The sequence below is a fragment of the Leucoraja erinacea genome, chromosome 33 (assembly GCF_028641065.1).
Source record: "Leucoraja erinacea ecotype New England chromosome 33, Leri_hhj_1, whole genome shotgun sequence".
Classification (NCBI taxonomy): Eukaryota; Metazoa; Chordata; class Chondrichthyes; order Rajiformes; family Rajidae; genus Leucoraja; species Leucoraja erinaceus.
The window spans coordinates 227,337-244,025 of NC_073409.1; the positions used below are offsets into that span (position 1 = coordinate 227,337).

Below are 16,689 nucleotides of genomic sequence, written 5' to 3' on the forward strand. Positions count from 1 at the left end.
CTTACCCGAGCTCACCAGCAACAAACACATCTCATGAAGGAAGAAGTTAAATTGTCTGGAGCTTTTTATTTTCAGGTACAGAGTACACAATAAAACAAGTGTAGGCCACTCGGCCCTTGCAGCCTAGCCCACTATTTACACGGTCATGGCTGAACCAAACTGGGCTCTGCTGTGCCAGTTCTGTAACTTAATTCCTCCATGTTTCAAATAACAGATTCGAAATTATATTTACTGCGTGAAAATAATGGTTATTTTGGAAAAAACACCAGAGATGAAGGTGTGGAGATGGGTTAGATGCTGCAGCATGAGAGGTTGCTTCAGATTCATGTTGTGTAAGAGGGTGTGTGTAGTGTAGAGGACAATGAGAATGACGGATACATTCAGAATGGGTGATTCAGCTTGGAGAAGGTTAGAGATGACTGATACAAATCAGCTGTGTGGGAAACATCAATAGCCCAGTGCACCAGAATATTCCTGGAATATTCAAAACTCACCAATTTGTAAACAAATCAAAGCCACAAAATGCATATCCTAGTTCACGATCTAATCATTAACAGCAAAACTAACATTGTGCAATCTTGGAAGAAATAAGAATAAAAAGTAACATTTTTACCTTGTCACCTTCTTCAACATCACAAATCCTCTCTCCCGATGCTGGGTTGAAGGTTGCAAATGTCTTCCCACTCACAGAGTCGTGCCATTCATTATTAATGAATATCTGTTGGGAAGACAAGGTGTAGTTTGGGGAGAGAGTATTGGCAGTAATGCTGCAAACATTAACACATACACAGAGTTGTGGAGAAACTCAGTGGCTCGAGGACAGGGACAGACAACGTTTCAGGTAAGGGCCTTGCTTTAGATTTCAGACTGTCTGAAGAAGGATCCCAACCCAAAATGTATCTCTCCATTTCCTGCACTGATGTTGCCCGACCTGCACTTTGTGTTTTGCTGAAGATTCTCATGTCCAGTTCCTTGTGTCTCCATTTATCAATGCATGGTAAGAAGCCTTAGATAGGCACAAAGTGCTGGAGTACCTTAGCGGGTCAGGCAGCATCTCTGGAGACAATGGATGGGCAATGCTTCACGTCGGGACCCTTCTTCAGACTGGCATGTCCACGGCATGTCTTATCCTGGTTTATTCTTTGGCTCAAAGGGCTGAAAGTGCAAACTCAATGTAATGCTGGATAATTGGTCGAGATGTCGATGGACAATTAAGGAATGTCGACAGGTTTAATAAGTAAAAGGAGTGTAATGAAGAATAATGTGAGTGCATCCACTTTAGGAGGAGGAGACAATAAATTAAATGGAGTGAGAATTCACCCTCTCTCAGATGCTGAGGGAAGAGTTAGTGGCTGGAATCGGAGATGTTATCAGAAGTAAATCTGACCTTCGTGAACAGGCTGAAAATTGCCCAATCGACAAGTACCAATTTGCAGGTGAAATGGGCCTTCGTGTAACGGTGTTCATGTATAAGTAGCAAAGCCCCGTGTGCTCCACATCAAACCCAACATCATTGTAACAAATGTCTGAAGAAGAGGAGTGACCTGAAACATCAGCTAACCATCTTCTCCACAGATGCTGCCTGGCCCACTGAGTTACTCCAGCACTCTGTGAAACGTCACCTATCCATGTTCTCCACAGATGCTAACGGCGAACAAGCACTGCACGTGCACGTTCAGAATTACCAGAGGTGCACAAAACTATATATATACTCCAGCCACAAATAACAGAATGCATATCCAGGGTTGTTAAATTATTATATTGAATCCTTGTCTTTCAGCAGCATCCAAGCTATTACCTGGTTTGTACCTATCGCTGCAAAACAATGTGAGGTGGGGATAGACTGAATTTCAAGAAAAGGCTTGTGTGTATTCCAAGGAATTGTTACAACTGCTGTGTGCCAGTCCACTGCTCAATAAACAGTGTTTGTATCACCTTGTAAAGCATCACCACATGATGTTGGTGCGGTGTTGTCACATTGAATGGACGATAGTTCTCACAAGTCCATTGTAGTCAGGGCCTCACATGGCTCCCTTCACGGATGGTACCTGAAGCACTATATCTGGGAAACAGCACAGAAACAAATGTTGCCGATTGGTGCTAAGGCCAGCCACAGGTGAAAGGTCCAGAACTGACAATGGATCAACTGGATACTTTGACGGTGGGCACAAGTGAATGAGGGAGCGGAGGTCAGGCACTACTGGCACGGTGGTCTCCAGCGTATTTGAAAGATTTTGTTAAATCATGTTGAATCTACTGAAGGGGGCATTGACCAGAATGGAGGAACGCTGGGATTCCTGGCACTTGTGAGCTGGAGAGGATTACCGTCACAGCCAATCCAAGGATGAGGGTGTTGTCCAACCAGGAGCCAGAGTCCGTGTAGGACATTGTTGGAACACACCTGGGTGGGTAAAGTCTCCAGTGCCTTTGTTCACACACACCTGCTGCACTATTGTTCAGGACCCTGATAATTAATCCACAGTGCCATTCTTGGAAGAAACAGTGGAATTAACCCCCACAACCCCCTTAGCCGAGTTAATAGCTACTCTCCCTTTCCCAAACACACCACGTTTTTAACCTTGCAAACATTCTGATCAAAGACATCTAGCTGTTTAACTCATTCAGTGCCATTTCTGAGACACAACTCACATTGCCATTCTCCAAACATGCTGGGTCTTTACTAAAGCAATGCTAGGTGCCCAGCCACAACTCTTCAATATCAAATACACCAAGATAACACTTTCATCACGGAATCTATGTTTGTTGGTGCTAACTATTTGTAATCTTGTAAATGTTTATTTCTTTCAATGCATCAGTTTATAATTCAACATTTCAATGAGTGTTTTAGCTTCAGCCTGTATTCTTTGATGAGCCTTTTGAAGGAGAAAGCCAAAACTAACAACTATGGAGGTTAGTTAATCCATACATCCAGCGCCAAGTTTTAAGATCACAGAGGACGTATGCTGGTTACCAGAGTGCTTTGACTTTGATAGAAGATACTCATGACGATCATTAGATGTTGAGATGAAGAGAATATTCTAAAGACAATAGGCTCCATGATCATTTGGCTTTGGAATGATCTTCCCTGGAGCTCTGTCCTCTCTCAGCTCATCTGACCCCATGTTCCCCAGCACTGTGGTTTACTTTCCATTGAAAAGTTGAAGCTTGCTGTTCATGCATTGTTGATAAATGTCTGGTCTCGTGGGAAATCACTAGATGCCCCCTGGGTGAAACCTCAGATCAGGCTATAAAATCACGACAGTTTGCGACAGAGCGTGTATGATCTCACTATTACCTGTATGTTTTTAGCAATTTTACCCATTGCAATTTGTGTTCTTTTTTGTGTTTCGTAAGGAATCACTGGGGGAGATCTTTAGATTATTAATTGATTTTTAAATATGGTAGAAGTGTTAGGGAAAAGGGGTGAGATTTAATAAGTTATTCTTCTTCTCACTCCTTTTCGAGCTTGTACAGACACAGAGTTGGACATTGGTAATTTGCTTTTTGTTTTCATTGCTTGTAAATATTGATTGTAATGTCCAATTGGTTGATAATTTCGATTTTGTTACTATTAATGTCTTTAATGTCTTTACTTGTTCGGAATAAATAAAATAAATAAATAAATAAAAAAAAATTATGGCCGGATATAATTCCACCTACCTTTTACACTTCAACACAATCATTACAATTCTGTTCCCACGTACTAGTCAGGGCAAATTGTCTCTGTATGTTCTAATAATCTCCTCCAGTTCCCGAAATGCAACTTTCTGACTCTGACCTTCTGGAAGAACCTCGACCTTGCCCCAGTTTACCAATGTATTACCCATTCTGTCACTTCATATATCACTGGGCCTGACAATTAGCATTTCTATTTAATATCCAATGATGCTTCCTGACTTTGATAAATCATACGTTACAAATTCCTTCCCCAATTTCACATCCGTTATTTTTGTTTCTCTATTTTCACTACATTTGCTTTGTTTGACATTTCCTTGACAATTTCCCTTCACATTCTTCCTCATTCCTTCGTTCCATTGCCCCACTTTGTTATCAGGCAACTGAATCATCCAACCACAACCAGGGAGCAGTGGTGAACTACTATCTACCTCACTGGTGACCCTTGGACTATTCTTGATCAAACCTTGCTGGCTTTGCCTTGCACTAAACGTTATTCCATTATCATGTATCTAAACACTGTAAATGGATTGAATGCTGGCATGGACTCAGTGGGCTGAAGGGCCCATTTTCATGCCTGCTCCTCTGAAGCAAAGGCTTGGTCTCCATTGATGGCAAATCTTTCCCAGATCACAAACATCCATGCAAGCAAAAGTTTCATTCCAGTTTTTATCATTACCTGAGCCCAGGCTAATGGTCAAATCACCCCAGTTTTGTGTGGACACCCTCAAATATTAATGTGGGAACCAGCCCTTCCCTCCACAACCCCTCCCACAGCTAACTCCCCATCAATTTGCTGAACAAACTACAATTCACAAACTACCTGGAACCTGCTGTTGGAATGCAGTGAAACAATAGTTTTGTCTGATTTAATTTACCAGGAATAAGAATGGATATAAAATACAAACCTGTAAATAATTTGGTGGAAAATAAGTAATGTGAGACAATATAGATTAAATGACACAGTTCCACGGATCATGCAGAAACAGAGAGATACCTCATGGTTATTTACTGTAGAGAGAATACCCTGAGGACCCGACAATAACCTGGACCTGAAAATTGAAGTAAAGATCTTATCCATTGCAGGGAATGTGGATGTTTGGAAATAATTTCTGCAGAGCCGTTATCATGACTGCATCTTGTAGCAACAGGGTGAGGACAAGATCATACGTGAGGACAGCCAACAAAAGAGCAGATGGTGGGGAAGGGAAACAGAAACATTGCTCTTGTTTTCAACTCATGTCCCGAGCTTGTCACATCAGTGGAAAATGAAGAAAACATTTTAAGGAAAAGGTCATGATATTGACCAGTTAATAAGATGGCAGAGCCAGGATGTAGCCCTGGGCTCAGCAGCAACTGGGGACATGTTCTGTCAGCAATGAATGTAACTCTGACGCGTGAGATGATGTGTTTTGAGGTGTGGTGGGGGTGGGATATGAGGACCCTCGGGAGCTTTGAGGAACAAGTCCAAGTTCAAGGACCGCTGAGACTCGATGGACAGTGTAGAAGCTACAAGGTATTTGCCTTTATTACCCAGAGCATAGATTTAAAGAGTAGGGAGTTCTTGGTGCAATTATAGAAGACATTGTTCTGGCCACAACTGGAGATGTGTGTACAGTCACTGCACTACAGGAGAGGGTGGGACTACACACAGAGGGTGCGGGTGAGATTCACTAACATGTGGCCTGGATGGAACATTTCCGCTAAGAGGAGAGACTGGGTTTGTTTTCCTTGGAGTGGGAAGGGGACCTGATAGAGGGAAACAAAACTATCAGAGGGTTAGATGATTAACATTGTTGCCCCATACCAGAGGGTATATAGGTTAGGGAAGTTTGAAGGAGATCTGAGGAAGAATTGTCCACACCACAAGACAGTGGACGTGTGGAACACACTGCCTGAAGTGACACAGGCAGATACTCTCACTACAGATACTAAGCATCAGGATGAGTGTTGGAATCACCAAGGCCATCACGACTTAGAGCCTGTCTGGTCACTGGGTCAAATCTAGTCAGGTGCTTGAAGGGCAGCATGGACATGATGGGCTGAAGGGCCTGCTGTTGTGCTGTATCACAGGGAGAAATATTTGTGATAAAATTGAAAGAGTTGGAATAAGAAAGGGTAAGAAATGGAAATATTCAGGTCACAGACGCACAATGCATCTTCTGGATTGGAATTATATAGATGGGAGAAAGTTTGATTTTGTGTGTCTGCTCGATTTTATTTTCTGCATTGTCTGTAAATTAACTGTCATGTGGTGGTGTTAGTTCTGACCAAAGGGCAGACAGACCCTGCGAGTAATCCATTAATATCTTTACAAAACTCATCATTATTGGACTGAAATCCCCTCTGTCCATCTGACAAACACAATAACACTGAGCAATCTACAAACCCATGCATGAACTGTCCTTCCAGGTTTAGAACCTTACCTCACTGAGAGGGCAGGCATGTCTAGAATGCAGAAGACATCTGAATAATTATTGAATTCAAACAAAGTGAATTCAGAGAAAGGCAATCGATGAGCGGAGCCTGATAAAGGAACCTAGCATTAGAAAACTAACGTTTCTACATTCTCTGCTGCAAAAGACAAGATCAGAGATGCAACATTCAAAGAGAAATAAGCATTTGTTTCCCGTCACCTGTCGTGTCTGGTTTCAGAATTAATGAATAATTATTTTAACTGAAGTTTCACAATCTGCAGAAAAAAGTCACCACCAGTCTAATCAATCGAATACGCCATCTGATGTGAACCTTTTATCAATGTTTAGTGGGAACTGGATCTAGATTCAGTGATTCAGATGTTTAGTTTAGCTTTTTGTTGCGTGTTATCCAGTCAACGGAAAGACAATACACGATGTCAGATGAAGGCAAGTAAATTGGGTCTTTAGTTGTAATCCCTCCTACCCACCATTGGTCAGGGCTTGATCTTTCTCTGAGGAGACATGTCCCCAGTTGCTGCTGAGCCCAGGGCTACACCACAGCACTGCAAACATTAAACACCCTTCACTTAAGAACTTGAGCTCCACTACTGAACCTAAACTAGTGTAGAACACTCTGAAATGGAAGTGGCATTTTCTTTAATCCATGGAGATTATTTGTAACCTCCCTTCCACCCAGGTTACCTAGAGGAACACTATAGATCCCCACTAAACATACACCAAATTCAGCATCCCTGCTCCTCTCCTCATGTTGCCTTTTGGACAATTCAGTGCCAGACCTGGATGCCACATCGCACCTGATCCAAGTTGTTATGATGAAATTCCATGAAAGGAATGGGAAAAATGTTAAAATAAGGGCTCCTCTTGGGGCTAAAATATTTCAAATTTAAAAGGGATACATAAACACAGAAATATTTATATCTACACAAAAACAAATTTAACGAAGGGGCCATCTGTGCCTTCAATTGTGTGTCAATGTTCTTACATCTCCACAGCCACAACGTTGAACCAGAGACAGGCACATTGCAATAACAGTCACACCACCCTCATCCCATGTCTGACCTGCTATAGAATGCCCTGAAGTATTTCACAAAGACAAAATATGTGGGCATGGAGTGATGGTGAGGGTTGAGACAAGGCGATGACTGAAGCCACAAAGAACTGTTTAAAACAGCTTCGAAACCATTGATGGGAAGTGACTGGAGGAAAGAAACATTCAGTAATATTTGTGATTATTCCAGTGAGGAAAGGACTCTAGTGACAGGCCGATAGTGACGGGCCGGTAGTGACAGGCCAGTAGTGACAGGCCAGTAGTGACAGGCCAGTAGTGACAGGCCAGTAGTGACAGGCAGATAGTGACAGGCAGATAGTGACAGGCAGATAGTGACAGGCAGATAGTGACAGGCAGATAGTGACAGGCAGATAGTGACGGGCCAATAAAGTTAAAGAATTGTGTCACACTCACACACGCACACACGCACTCTCACACTCACACACACACTCACACTCACACTCACACTCACACACACTCACACTCACACACTCACACTCACACACACTCTGCCACTTGGACTCCAGTGCAATGCTGCTTGTTTCTGGACACTGATATGCAAGGTAGTTTTAAACCCAAACTATTTGTAAAGACTAGATGTTGGCATCTGTAAGGATGAAGTTTTCAGGCCAATCATTGGTCCTCGCAGATGTAGTGTATAGTCATAAGCTCCAAGTGATGAACTTTGACCGTGTAATTGCCCCTGGTGTGTGGGGAGTGGGATAACATAAAACTAGTGTGAATGGGTGATCGATGGTCAGCATGGGCACATAGACGTTGCCATGCTGTATCTCTAAACTTAATTAACATACCAGTGGTTTGGAGAAGGCATCAACATTGCTATTTGGAATTATCTTTGACCAATAGATGCGATTTCCATTCCACTACAGAAACAGACTCAAGACATGTCCCTGCATCAGGCACAAAGGTTCATGAATGACATGAATCACTTTCTGGTAAAAGCAGTTTCTAAACAGACCATCCACAGTTTCTGCTTTTGTTAGTGTTGCCAGATTTCCAGAAACATTTGCTGTCCTACACTAATCACAGAGACAATTCTTTCCATTCCACTGAGGTTTGCCTCCACATCTCCTGCCTCCACATCTCCTGCCTCCACATCTCCTGCCTCCACATCTCCTGCCTCCACCTTTCCAGGGAACATCGTACACTCTGACCCCTTGTCCTCCTCTCTGTTCAGGTTAACAGGTCGCTGGATATTCGGCATGGAAATGTCCTGTTCTGTCCACAAGATCACAGCCAATAGGAGCAGGCTAGTTGGATCATCACTAGTCACACCAACACGGTGATCTCTAAAGTATTCGCAACCCCCTTGTCCCAGCTGACTGTCATCTCCCAGTGCCCCGTGTACAAGGACATATTAATAGGTGACTTGATCTGAATGGACCTGTCCAGTTCCCATCCATTCCTGTTCACACTGAACCCAGGCCAGTGGGATCATGTCCAAACCCGTTCTCATCTGGCCCTATCACAGATTTGCATCACAAACTGACCCATAGATGCTGCTTGACCTGTTGAGTTCCTTCAACATTCTCCTCACCTTCTCGATTCCAGCATCTACACCATCAATCAGTGATCCTGTCTAAACCTGCTCCGTGCAAGTCCAACCCTTCCCCACTAAATCCACACAAGACCAGTCCTCATTTATTCTTAAAGCCGGTTATACGGAACATGGATCAGAACAGTTTTGTTTTACTGTTTCCGATGAAGCAGAATCACTTTGCTCCTGTACACTGCCCAGTAGCTCCTATAAACCCTCACCCAGAATTCAGATCCCAGTGACTCTCTGGATGTGCCCACAATAGTGTGTGTACTCGTACACCTGGGATGCAATCAAACTGTCTGTGGGCCGAAGGGCCTGCCCCTGCTCCCACCGTCCACACTGAATCCAGATTCCAGAATAACCCAGCGCTAGTCCGGCACTGGCCGGTAGATGTGGCCAGTGTAGCCGGCGGCCAGTTCCATGCATCGGGCGGCCAATACCGCCGCTCCCACGGTAACCACTCTCACCATCAACGCTTCCCATCCCAACACCACCTCAAGTCCCCGCTCAGCCGCTGCCTCTTGCCTTCAACCCACATCGCTAAAGGGAAACAAACGTGTGTTGCCATCTCTCCCGCGCCGCTCACAATTGTGTACATACAGAACCTTCCCCAGACAAAGGCAGACACATAATGCTGGAGGAACTCAGCGGGTCGGGCAGCATCTGTGGAGAGAAGCAATGGGTAACGTTCCGGGTCGAGGCTCCTCGGCTCCGAGAAAACTCGGGCAGCGCCAAGTCCCTCCTCGCCGACCCGGCCACCATCCAGGGAAAGCCCCCTTCTCCCACTGTGGCTCACATCGTGTTGGGCCGGGACACTGTGGGCCGAAGGGCCTGTTCCTGTACATGTTCCCATGATAATTTGCAGGGGTCCCGGGTCCAGACTCACTCCGGATCAGGGTAACGTCGCCAGAGTCTTGTAACCACGACCCACCCGGCATCAGTTGCTGCAAGTGCCCGGCTCCCCACCCGGCACCCCCCCCCCCCCCCCCCCCCCCCATTCCCCCTGCCCCCCACCCCCCACCTTCACTGCCCTCACTAGCTCCACATCCACCCCCCTCCCCCCCCACACCGACCAATGTTCAGTGACTCCAGCACCTTCCACCGTTCTCTGTGCCGGAGCTGATTACATGGAGACAGAGTGATACAATGTGGAAACAGGCCCTTCGGCCCAAACTTGCCCACACTGGCCAACAATGCCCCAGCTACACTAGTCCCACCTGCCTGCGCTTGGTCCATATCCCTCCAAACCTGTCCTATCCATGGACCTGTCTAACTGTTTCTTAAACGATGGGACAGTCCCAGCCTCAACTACCTCCTCTGGCAGCTTGTTCCATACACCCACCACCACTCTGTGTGAAAAAACGTTACCCCTCTGATTCCTATTAAATCTTTTCCCCTTCACCTTGAACCCGTGTCCTCTGGTCCGCGGTTCCCCTACTCTGGGCAAGAGACTCTACCCGATCTATTCCCCTCATGATCTTACACCTCTGTGCGAATGTTATCTGTTCCCCCCCCCCCCCCCCCAATGTTCAACACACACACCGCACTTATCCCCCCCCCCCCCCCGGAAACTGAAACCGCTCCGGTTCCTCATTGGAGGCACATTGAACTGCAGATACTAGAATCCTGAACAAAAGACAAAGTACTGGAGGAACTCATCAACTCAGACAGAGTCTGAAGAAGCGTCAGTCTCGCAGTCCATTCCCTCCACATTTGCTGCCCGGCCCGTCATAGTCCGCATTGGGTTCAGATCACAGCACCGGACCCCGGTCACAAAGCCGCCCATCGCTGCCCATCTCACCCGCGCCCCCCCACCCACCCACACCCCACCCCACCCCGCACCCACCCCCCACCCACCCTCACCCCGCACCCACCCTCACCCCCCACCCACCCCACACCCCCCCCCACCCCACCCCCCGCACCCACCCTCACCCCGCACCCACCCCCCGCACCCACCCCACCCCGCACCCACCCCTCACCCCGCACCCACCCACACCCCGCACCCACCCTCACCCCCCCACCCCACCCCGCACCCACCCACACCCCGCACCCACCCCACCCCCCACCCACCCCGCACCCCACCCACACCCCGCACCCACCCTCCCCCCCACCCCCCCCCCCACCCACCCCCACCCCGCACCCCCACCCCCACCCACCCCACCCCCCCCCGCACCCCCCCTCACCCCGCACCCACCCCGCACCCACCCACACCCCGCACCCACCCACACACCCCCACCCCACCCACCCCCCACCCACCCACCCCCAACTCACCCACCCCACCCCTCACCCCACCCACCCCCGCACCCACCCACACCCGCCCCCCCACCCACACCCCGCACCCACACCTCACCCCGCACCCCCCCGCACCCCACCCCACCCCCGCACCCCCCACACCCCGCACCCACCCACACCCGCCCCACCCACACCCCCGCACCCACCCACACCCCCGCACCCACCCCACACCCCCGCACCCACCCCACCCCCACACCCACCCCCCCCCAACCCCACCCCCCCCCAACACCACCCACCGAACCTCAACCCACCCCCACCCACCCCCACCCACCACCCCCCCCCCACCCGCACCCCCACCCCACCCACCCCCACCCCCCCCCCCACCCACCCTCACCCCGCACACCCACCCCGCACCCCGCACCCACCCACACCCCCCACCCACCCCCGCACCCACCCTCACCCCCGCACCCACCCCCCACCCCCACCCACCCACCACCCCCACACCACCCCCACCCCCCCCCCCCACCCCCAACACCCCCACCCACCACACCCACACCCCACCCCCCCACCCCCCCACACCCCCCACCCCACCCACACCCACCCAACCCACCCACCCCCACCCACCCCGCACCCACCCTCACCCCCACCCCCCACCCCCCACACACCCCCCCACCCCACCCCCCCCACCCCACACCCACCCACACCACACCCCACCCCACCCACCCCCACCCACCCCACCCCGCACCCACCCACACCCCCGCACCCACCCCACCCACCCCCCACACCCCCACCCCACCCCCAACACCCACACCCCGCACACCCTCACCCCACACCCCGCACCCCGCACCCACCCCCCACCCACCCCCACCCAACCCCACCCCACCCCCCCCACCCCCCCCCACCCCACCCACACCCCCCCCACCCACCCACCCCCGCACCCCCCTCACCCACCCACCCCCCCCCACACACCCACACCCCCGCACCCACCCCGCACCCACCCACACCCCCACCACCCACACCCCACCCCCCCCCACCACCCACCCCGCACCACCCCCACCCCCCCACCACCCACCACACACACACCCACCCCCACCCCCTCACCCACCCCGCACCCACCCCCACACCCACCCTCACCCCACCACACACCCCCCCACCCACCCCCACCCCACACCCACCCACCCCCCCCACACCCACCCACCCACCCACACCCCGCACCCACCCCGCACCCACCCCGCACCCACCCACCCCCCCCCACACCCGCACCCACCCACCACCCCCACCCCCACCCACCCCCCCACCCCCACCCACCCCACCACCCCCACCCCCACCCACACCCCACCCCCCCCCCCCCCCCCCCCACCCCACCCACACCCCACCCCCCCCCCCCCCACCCTCACCCCGCACCCACCCCGCCCCCACCCCCCGCCCCGCACCCACCACCCACCCCACCCCCCGCACCCACCCCGCACCCCCCGCCCCCGCACCCCCCCACCCACCCCGCACCCACCCTCACCCCCCCACCCACCCCCACCCCCACCCCCCCACCCACACCCACCCACACCCACCCCCCCCCACACCCACCCCCCCACCCACCCCCGCACCCGCACCCCGCCCCCCACCCCGCACACCCCACCCCCCACCCCGCACCCACACCCACCCCGCACCCACCACCCCGCACCCACCCACACCCCCTCTCACCGCACCTTGGTGTATTTGACCCGCAGGTTTTTCGCAGGTCTGGGCGGCGATGCCGGGGCCGCTCGGCCCATCTCCCCGCTGCCCACCTCCCCGTTGTCCGTCACTCCGTTCTCCGCCATGGCCGCGCTGCCCCGTTGCTTCAGTCTGACGGTGCGGGATCGGTCGGGTTTGCGGGCTTTAAGCGCCGGGCTGCTGACACCCATTGGTCGGTCCCACCTCAGGCAGCCGGTCCCGCCTGTTTTAAAGCGACACTCCTGGCACAGACTCCCCTTCATTCATTCATTCATTCACCCACTCGCTCACTGCCGTCCCAGCGCCGCGACCCAGGTACAGGTGACCCAGCGGCCACACAGGTGGGCGGGTGGGCGGGCAGGTGGACAACCCACGTCCCGGGCCAACCCCAACCCTGCCTCATCCACAACTAAACATGAGGGAGAAAGAACATCTGAAGCATGGTCTCCACCCGAAACGTCACCTATCCATGTTCTCCACAGATGCTGCCTGACCCGCTGAGTTACTCCAGCACTCTGTGAAACGTATAGGAAGAGGGACCCCACAGATGCTCCATACCGGCTGAGTCATCCCACCACTCACTGTCTGTGTATGAGGAAGAGGGACCCCAGGCTCCATACCGTCTCACCCCACCCATCACTTCCCCTGCTCTCCCCAACCAGGATACACATACACAGGGACACAGACACACACACACACACACACACACACACACACACACACACACACACACACACACAGAGTGCTGGAGTAACTCAGCGGGACAGGCAGCATCTATGGAGAACATGGATAGGTGACTTTTCGGGTCGGGACCCTGCTTCAGACAATGTTCTCCAGTGATGCTGTTGACCCCTGAGTTACTCCAGCACATTGTGTTTGTCCAGAACCAGGGATCACAGTTTAGGAATAAGGAATAAGCCATTTAGAATGGAGACGAGGCACAACTTGTTCTCACAGAGAGTGGTGAGTCTGTGGAATTCTCTGCCTCAGAGGGTGGTGGAGGCAGGTTCTCTGGATGCTTTCAAGAGAGAACTAGATAGGGCTTGTAAAGATAGCGGAGTCAGTGGATATGGGGGGAAGGCAGGAACGGGGTACTGATTGGGGATGATCAGCCATGATCACATTGAATGGTGGTGCTGTCTCGAAGGGCCGAATGGCCTCCTCCTGCACCTATTGTCTATTGTCTTTTGTCGAAACATCTCGCGTACGTAACTCACCCACTGTCTGAAACTCTCATGGTCAAGCCCTTCCCTGACCGAATCTCTATCTCATGCTCAAACCGCCAGGTGGACATCTCTGTCCAAACTTTCCCATTTCTCTCGGCACTTTGCTAACCTTTTACTGACCTTTGTTAACCTTTGCTGATCTATTAATGACCTTTGCTCCCCATTCCTCTCTACACTTTGCACTCTGACCTCCCAATGTCTGAATCTCCCACCTGCACCCCTCACCTACCCTGGCAGCTGGCTCCATGTTCCCACCACCCAGTTCCAAGTCTTAGGGAACAATACTCATTAGTTTAAACAATAACTTTCCATCCAATGTACATTATTAATCCATAAGTCTTAACCATCCAATTTTGCAATCAGTGTCCAACATATTTAAATAATAATCTTCCATTCAATCTACATGAGTAGATTGGTGTTCACTACCTTATAACCATCCAATTTTGCAGTCAATATTAATCAGTAATCAATAAATCGTTGATACAATTTTAAAATCAAAATGGAGAATTTATCAATAATCTCTATCTGTTCAATGAGACATGCAACATCCAGCAGCTAAACAATGAGTGTTCACCTGATTTTACATTGATTGATTAATACTTTATTGCAGACATCATTGGCTTTCAGTGATCAATATAATATCAATTTAATATTCAATATCTGTCATTCTTCAATAATCCAAGTCAACCCATTTCACAGTGTACCCCTCAGCCTGCTGTAAGACAGTATCCACATTTTCAGATTCATATCCACCAGCTTTGTGTGATCACTATCCATCATATTTCATAATCAATAACCATTAGACTTCTAATATTGGTATTCATTATAATTTATAATGACAATTCAGCAGCATGTAATAATTAATGTCCATCTGATTTTATAATAAATATCCATCGTGATTATGATCAATACCCATCAAGTTTCAAAAATCAGCCATTAATTTTAAAATCAATATCCATTAGCATTCTTTTATGACAATTCATCTGATTTTCATCTGGTTCTGTAATCAAGTCCAATCAGCCTATAAAAAAGGATGTGATTTCTACAAGCTTTCAATAATCACCTTGATTCAATAATATCTGATTTTAGAATCATCACCCATTATCTATAATCAGCATCCATTTGATTTTACAATCATATTAATCAACATTCAATGATCAATATCAATCTTATTTTACAATTAATATCCATTAAATTTCAGAGTTCAGTGCATCTTATTTTGAAAATAATATCTATCATCTTTCTAAAATGAATTTCCAATGTAAATTTAAAATCGATATCCATCAGCAAGCTAAATTAACCAATACATATTGTATTTTACGATCAATATTGATCAGCCTTCAATGATCACTCTCCTTTTAAGTTTACAATCACTGTGCATTAATATTCACTTGTCAGTGTTCATCGGATTTGCTGGTAAAATAATCTTCATGTCATAGGAGCAGAATTAGGCCATTTGGCCCATCTAGTCTTCTCCGCCATTCAATCATGATTGATCTGTAACCTTTGATACCCTTGCTATACTAGAACCTTTCAATCTCCGCGTTAAAAATACCAAATGACAGCCTCCACAGCCATCCTTGGTAATGAATCCCACAGATTCACCACCCTCTGGCAACAGAAATTCCTTCTTGTCTCCTATCTAAAGGAACATCCTTTTATTCTGAGGCTGTGCCCTCTGGTTCTAGACTCTCCCACTAGTAAGAAGCATTTAATGATCAGTACAGATCAGATCAATTCTCAGTGTTCATCCTACATTTACAATCTACATCCATGGGTCTCTATAGCCCACTCACTATGCAGGTGAAATACATTATTTTTTATTCCACCTGTAACAATAACTAATTTCCTTGCTCTGCAGCTGCTACCTGATTTGGCGAATATCTCAAGTACTTTTGTTTAGTTCATATTTCTAACAACTGCTATCTTCTGTATTTCACAATTCTAACATTAACCTTTTCTTTCTGCATGTAATTCATCTTCCTCTATTACAACTCCTTCAGCTTTTATTAACAAATGTGCATTGTCCTGTCTTGGGTGGCAATAGTGTACGTCACACTGGGCCAATTCCATCCCGTGTTCCCTGCACCCTTCCACTGACTACAACTTAAAACACACGTGTTTAATGAGTCTGATTATACAGCGATATCCATCATCTTCAATATTCAGTGTTTATCTGATTTTATAAATATTATCTTTCACAGTTCAATAATCAGCATCGATCTTTTTTACAACCTGCTTTCAATAATCCCTATTTATTCTATTTTATAATCAATATACATCAATCCCCAATATTCAACATTCATTACATTCTACAATCAATATCCATCAGCTCACCATCTGAGTTTGCAACTGATATCTATTGGTTTTCAGTATCAGTGACAATTAATCAATATTTATTAAAATGTTTACAAACGCCATTGATCAGCTTCGAATACCCACTGTTCATCTGACCGCGAGTACAAGTGTTGGGATTCGGATTACAGATGTTGAAGACATTTGTGAGACAGCACCTGGAATATAATGTTAATTTCCAGTCAGCATAACGAAGGTTGGAAGAAATGAAGCAGGAGAGGGTGCAGGAAAGATTCCCAAAGGTGCTGGAGTTACCAGAGAGCTGGAGTTACCAGGAGGCTGGATGGGCCGGGATTGTTTTACCCACAGCAAAGAAAGCTGAAGGTGACCATGTGGAGTTTATAAACCAATAAGGGGCATAGATAAGATGGATTGCTAGTCTTTTCTCTAGGGTAGAGAAGTCCAAAACTAGACAGCGTAAGTTTAAGGTGAGATAATAAATAT

The 16,689-nt window shown here is 48.8% G+C and overlaps 1 protein-coding gene across 1 annotated transcript in view; it reads right to left on the reverse strand.

Annotated features, from left to right (window-relative positions):
- Positions 1-12,942, reverse strand: part of aldh1a3 (aldehyde dehydrogenase 1 family, member A3) — a 37,096-nt gene extending 24,154 nt beyond the window's left edge. The window contains exons 1-2 of the mRNA XM_055660982.1: positions 12,658-12,942; positions 614-718 (exon numbers count right to left, since the gene is read on the reverse strand). Coding sequence (XP_055516957.1) covers positions 614-718; positions 12,658-12,927 — 375 coding nt within the window. The 5' untranslated portion in view covers positions 12,928-12,942. The remainder of the gene's footprint in view (positions 1-613; positions 719-12,657) is intronic.
- Positions 12,943-16,689: the final 3,747 nt, after the last annotated feature.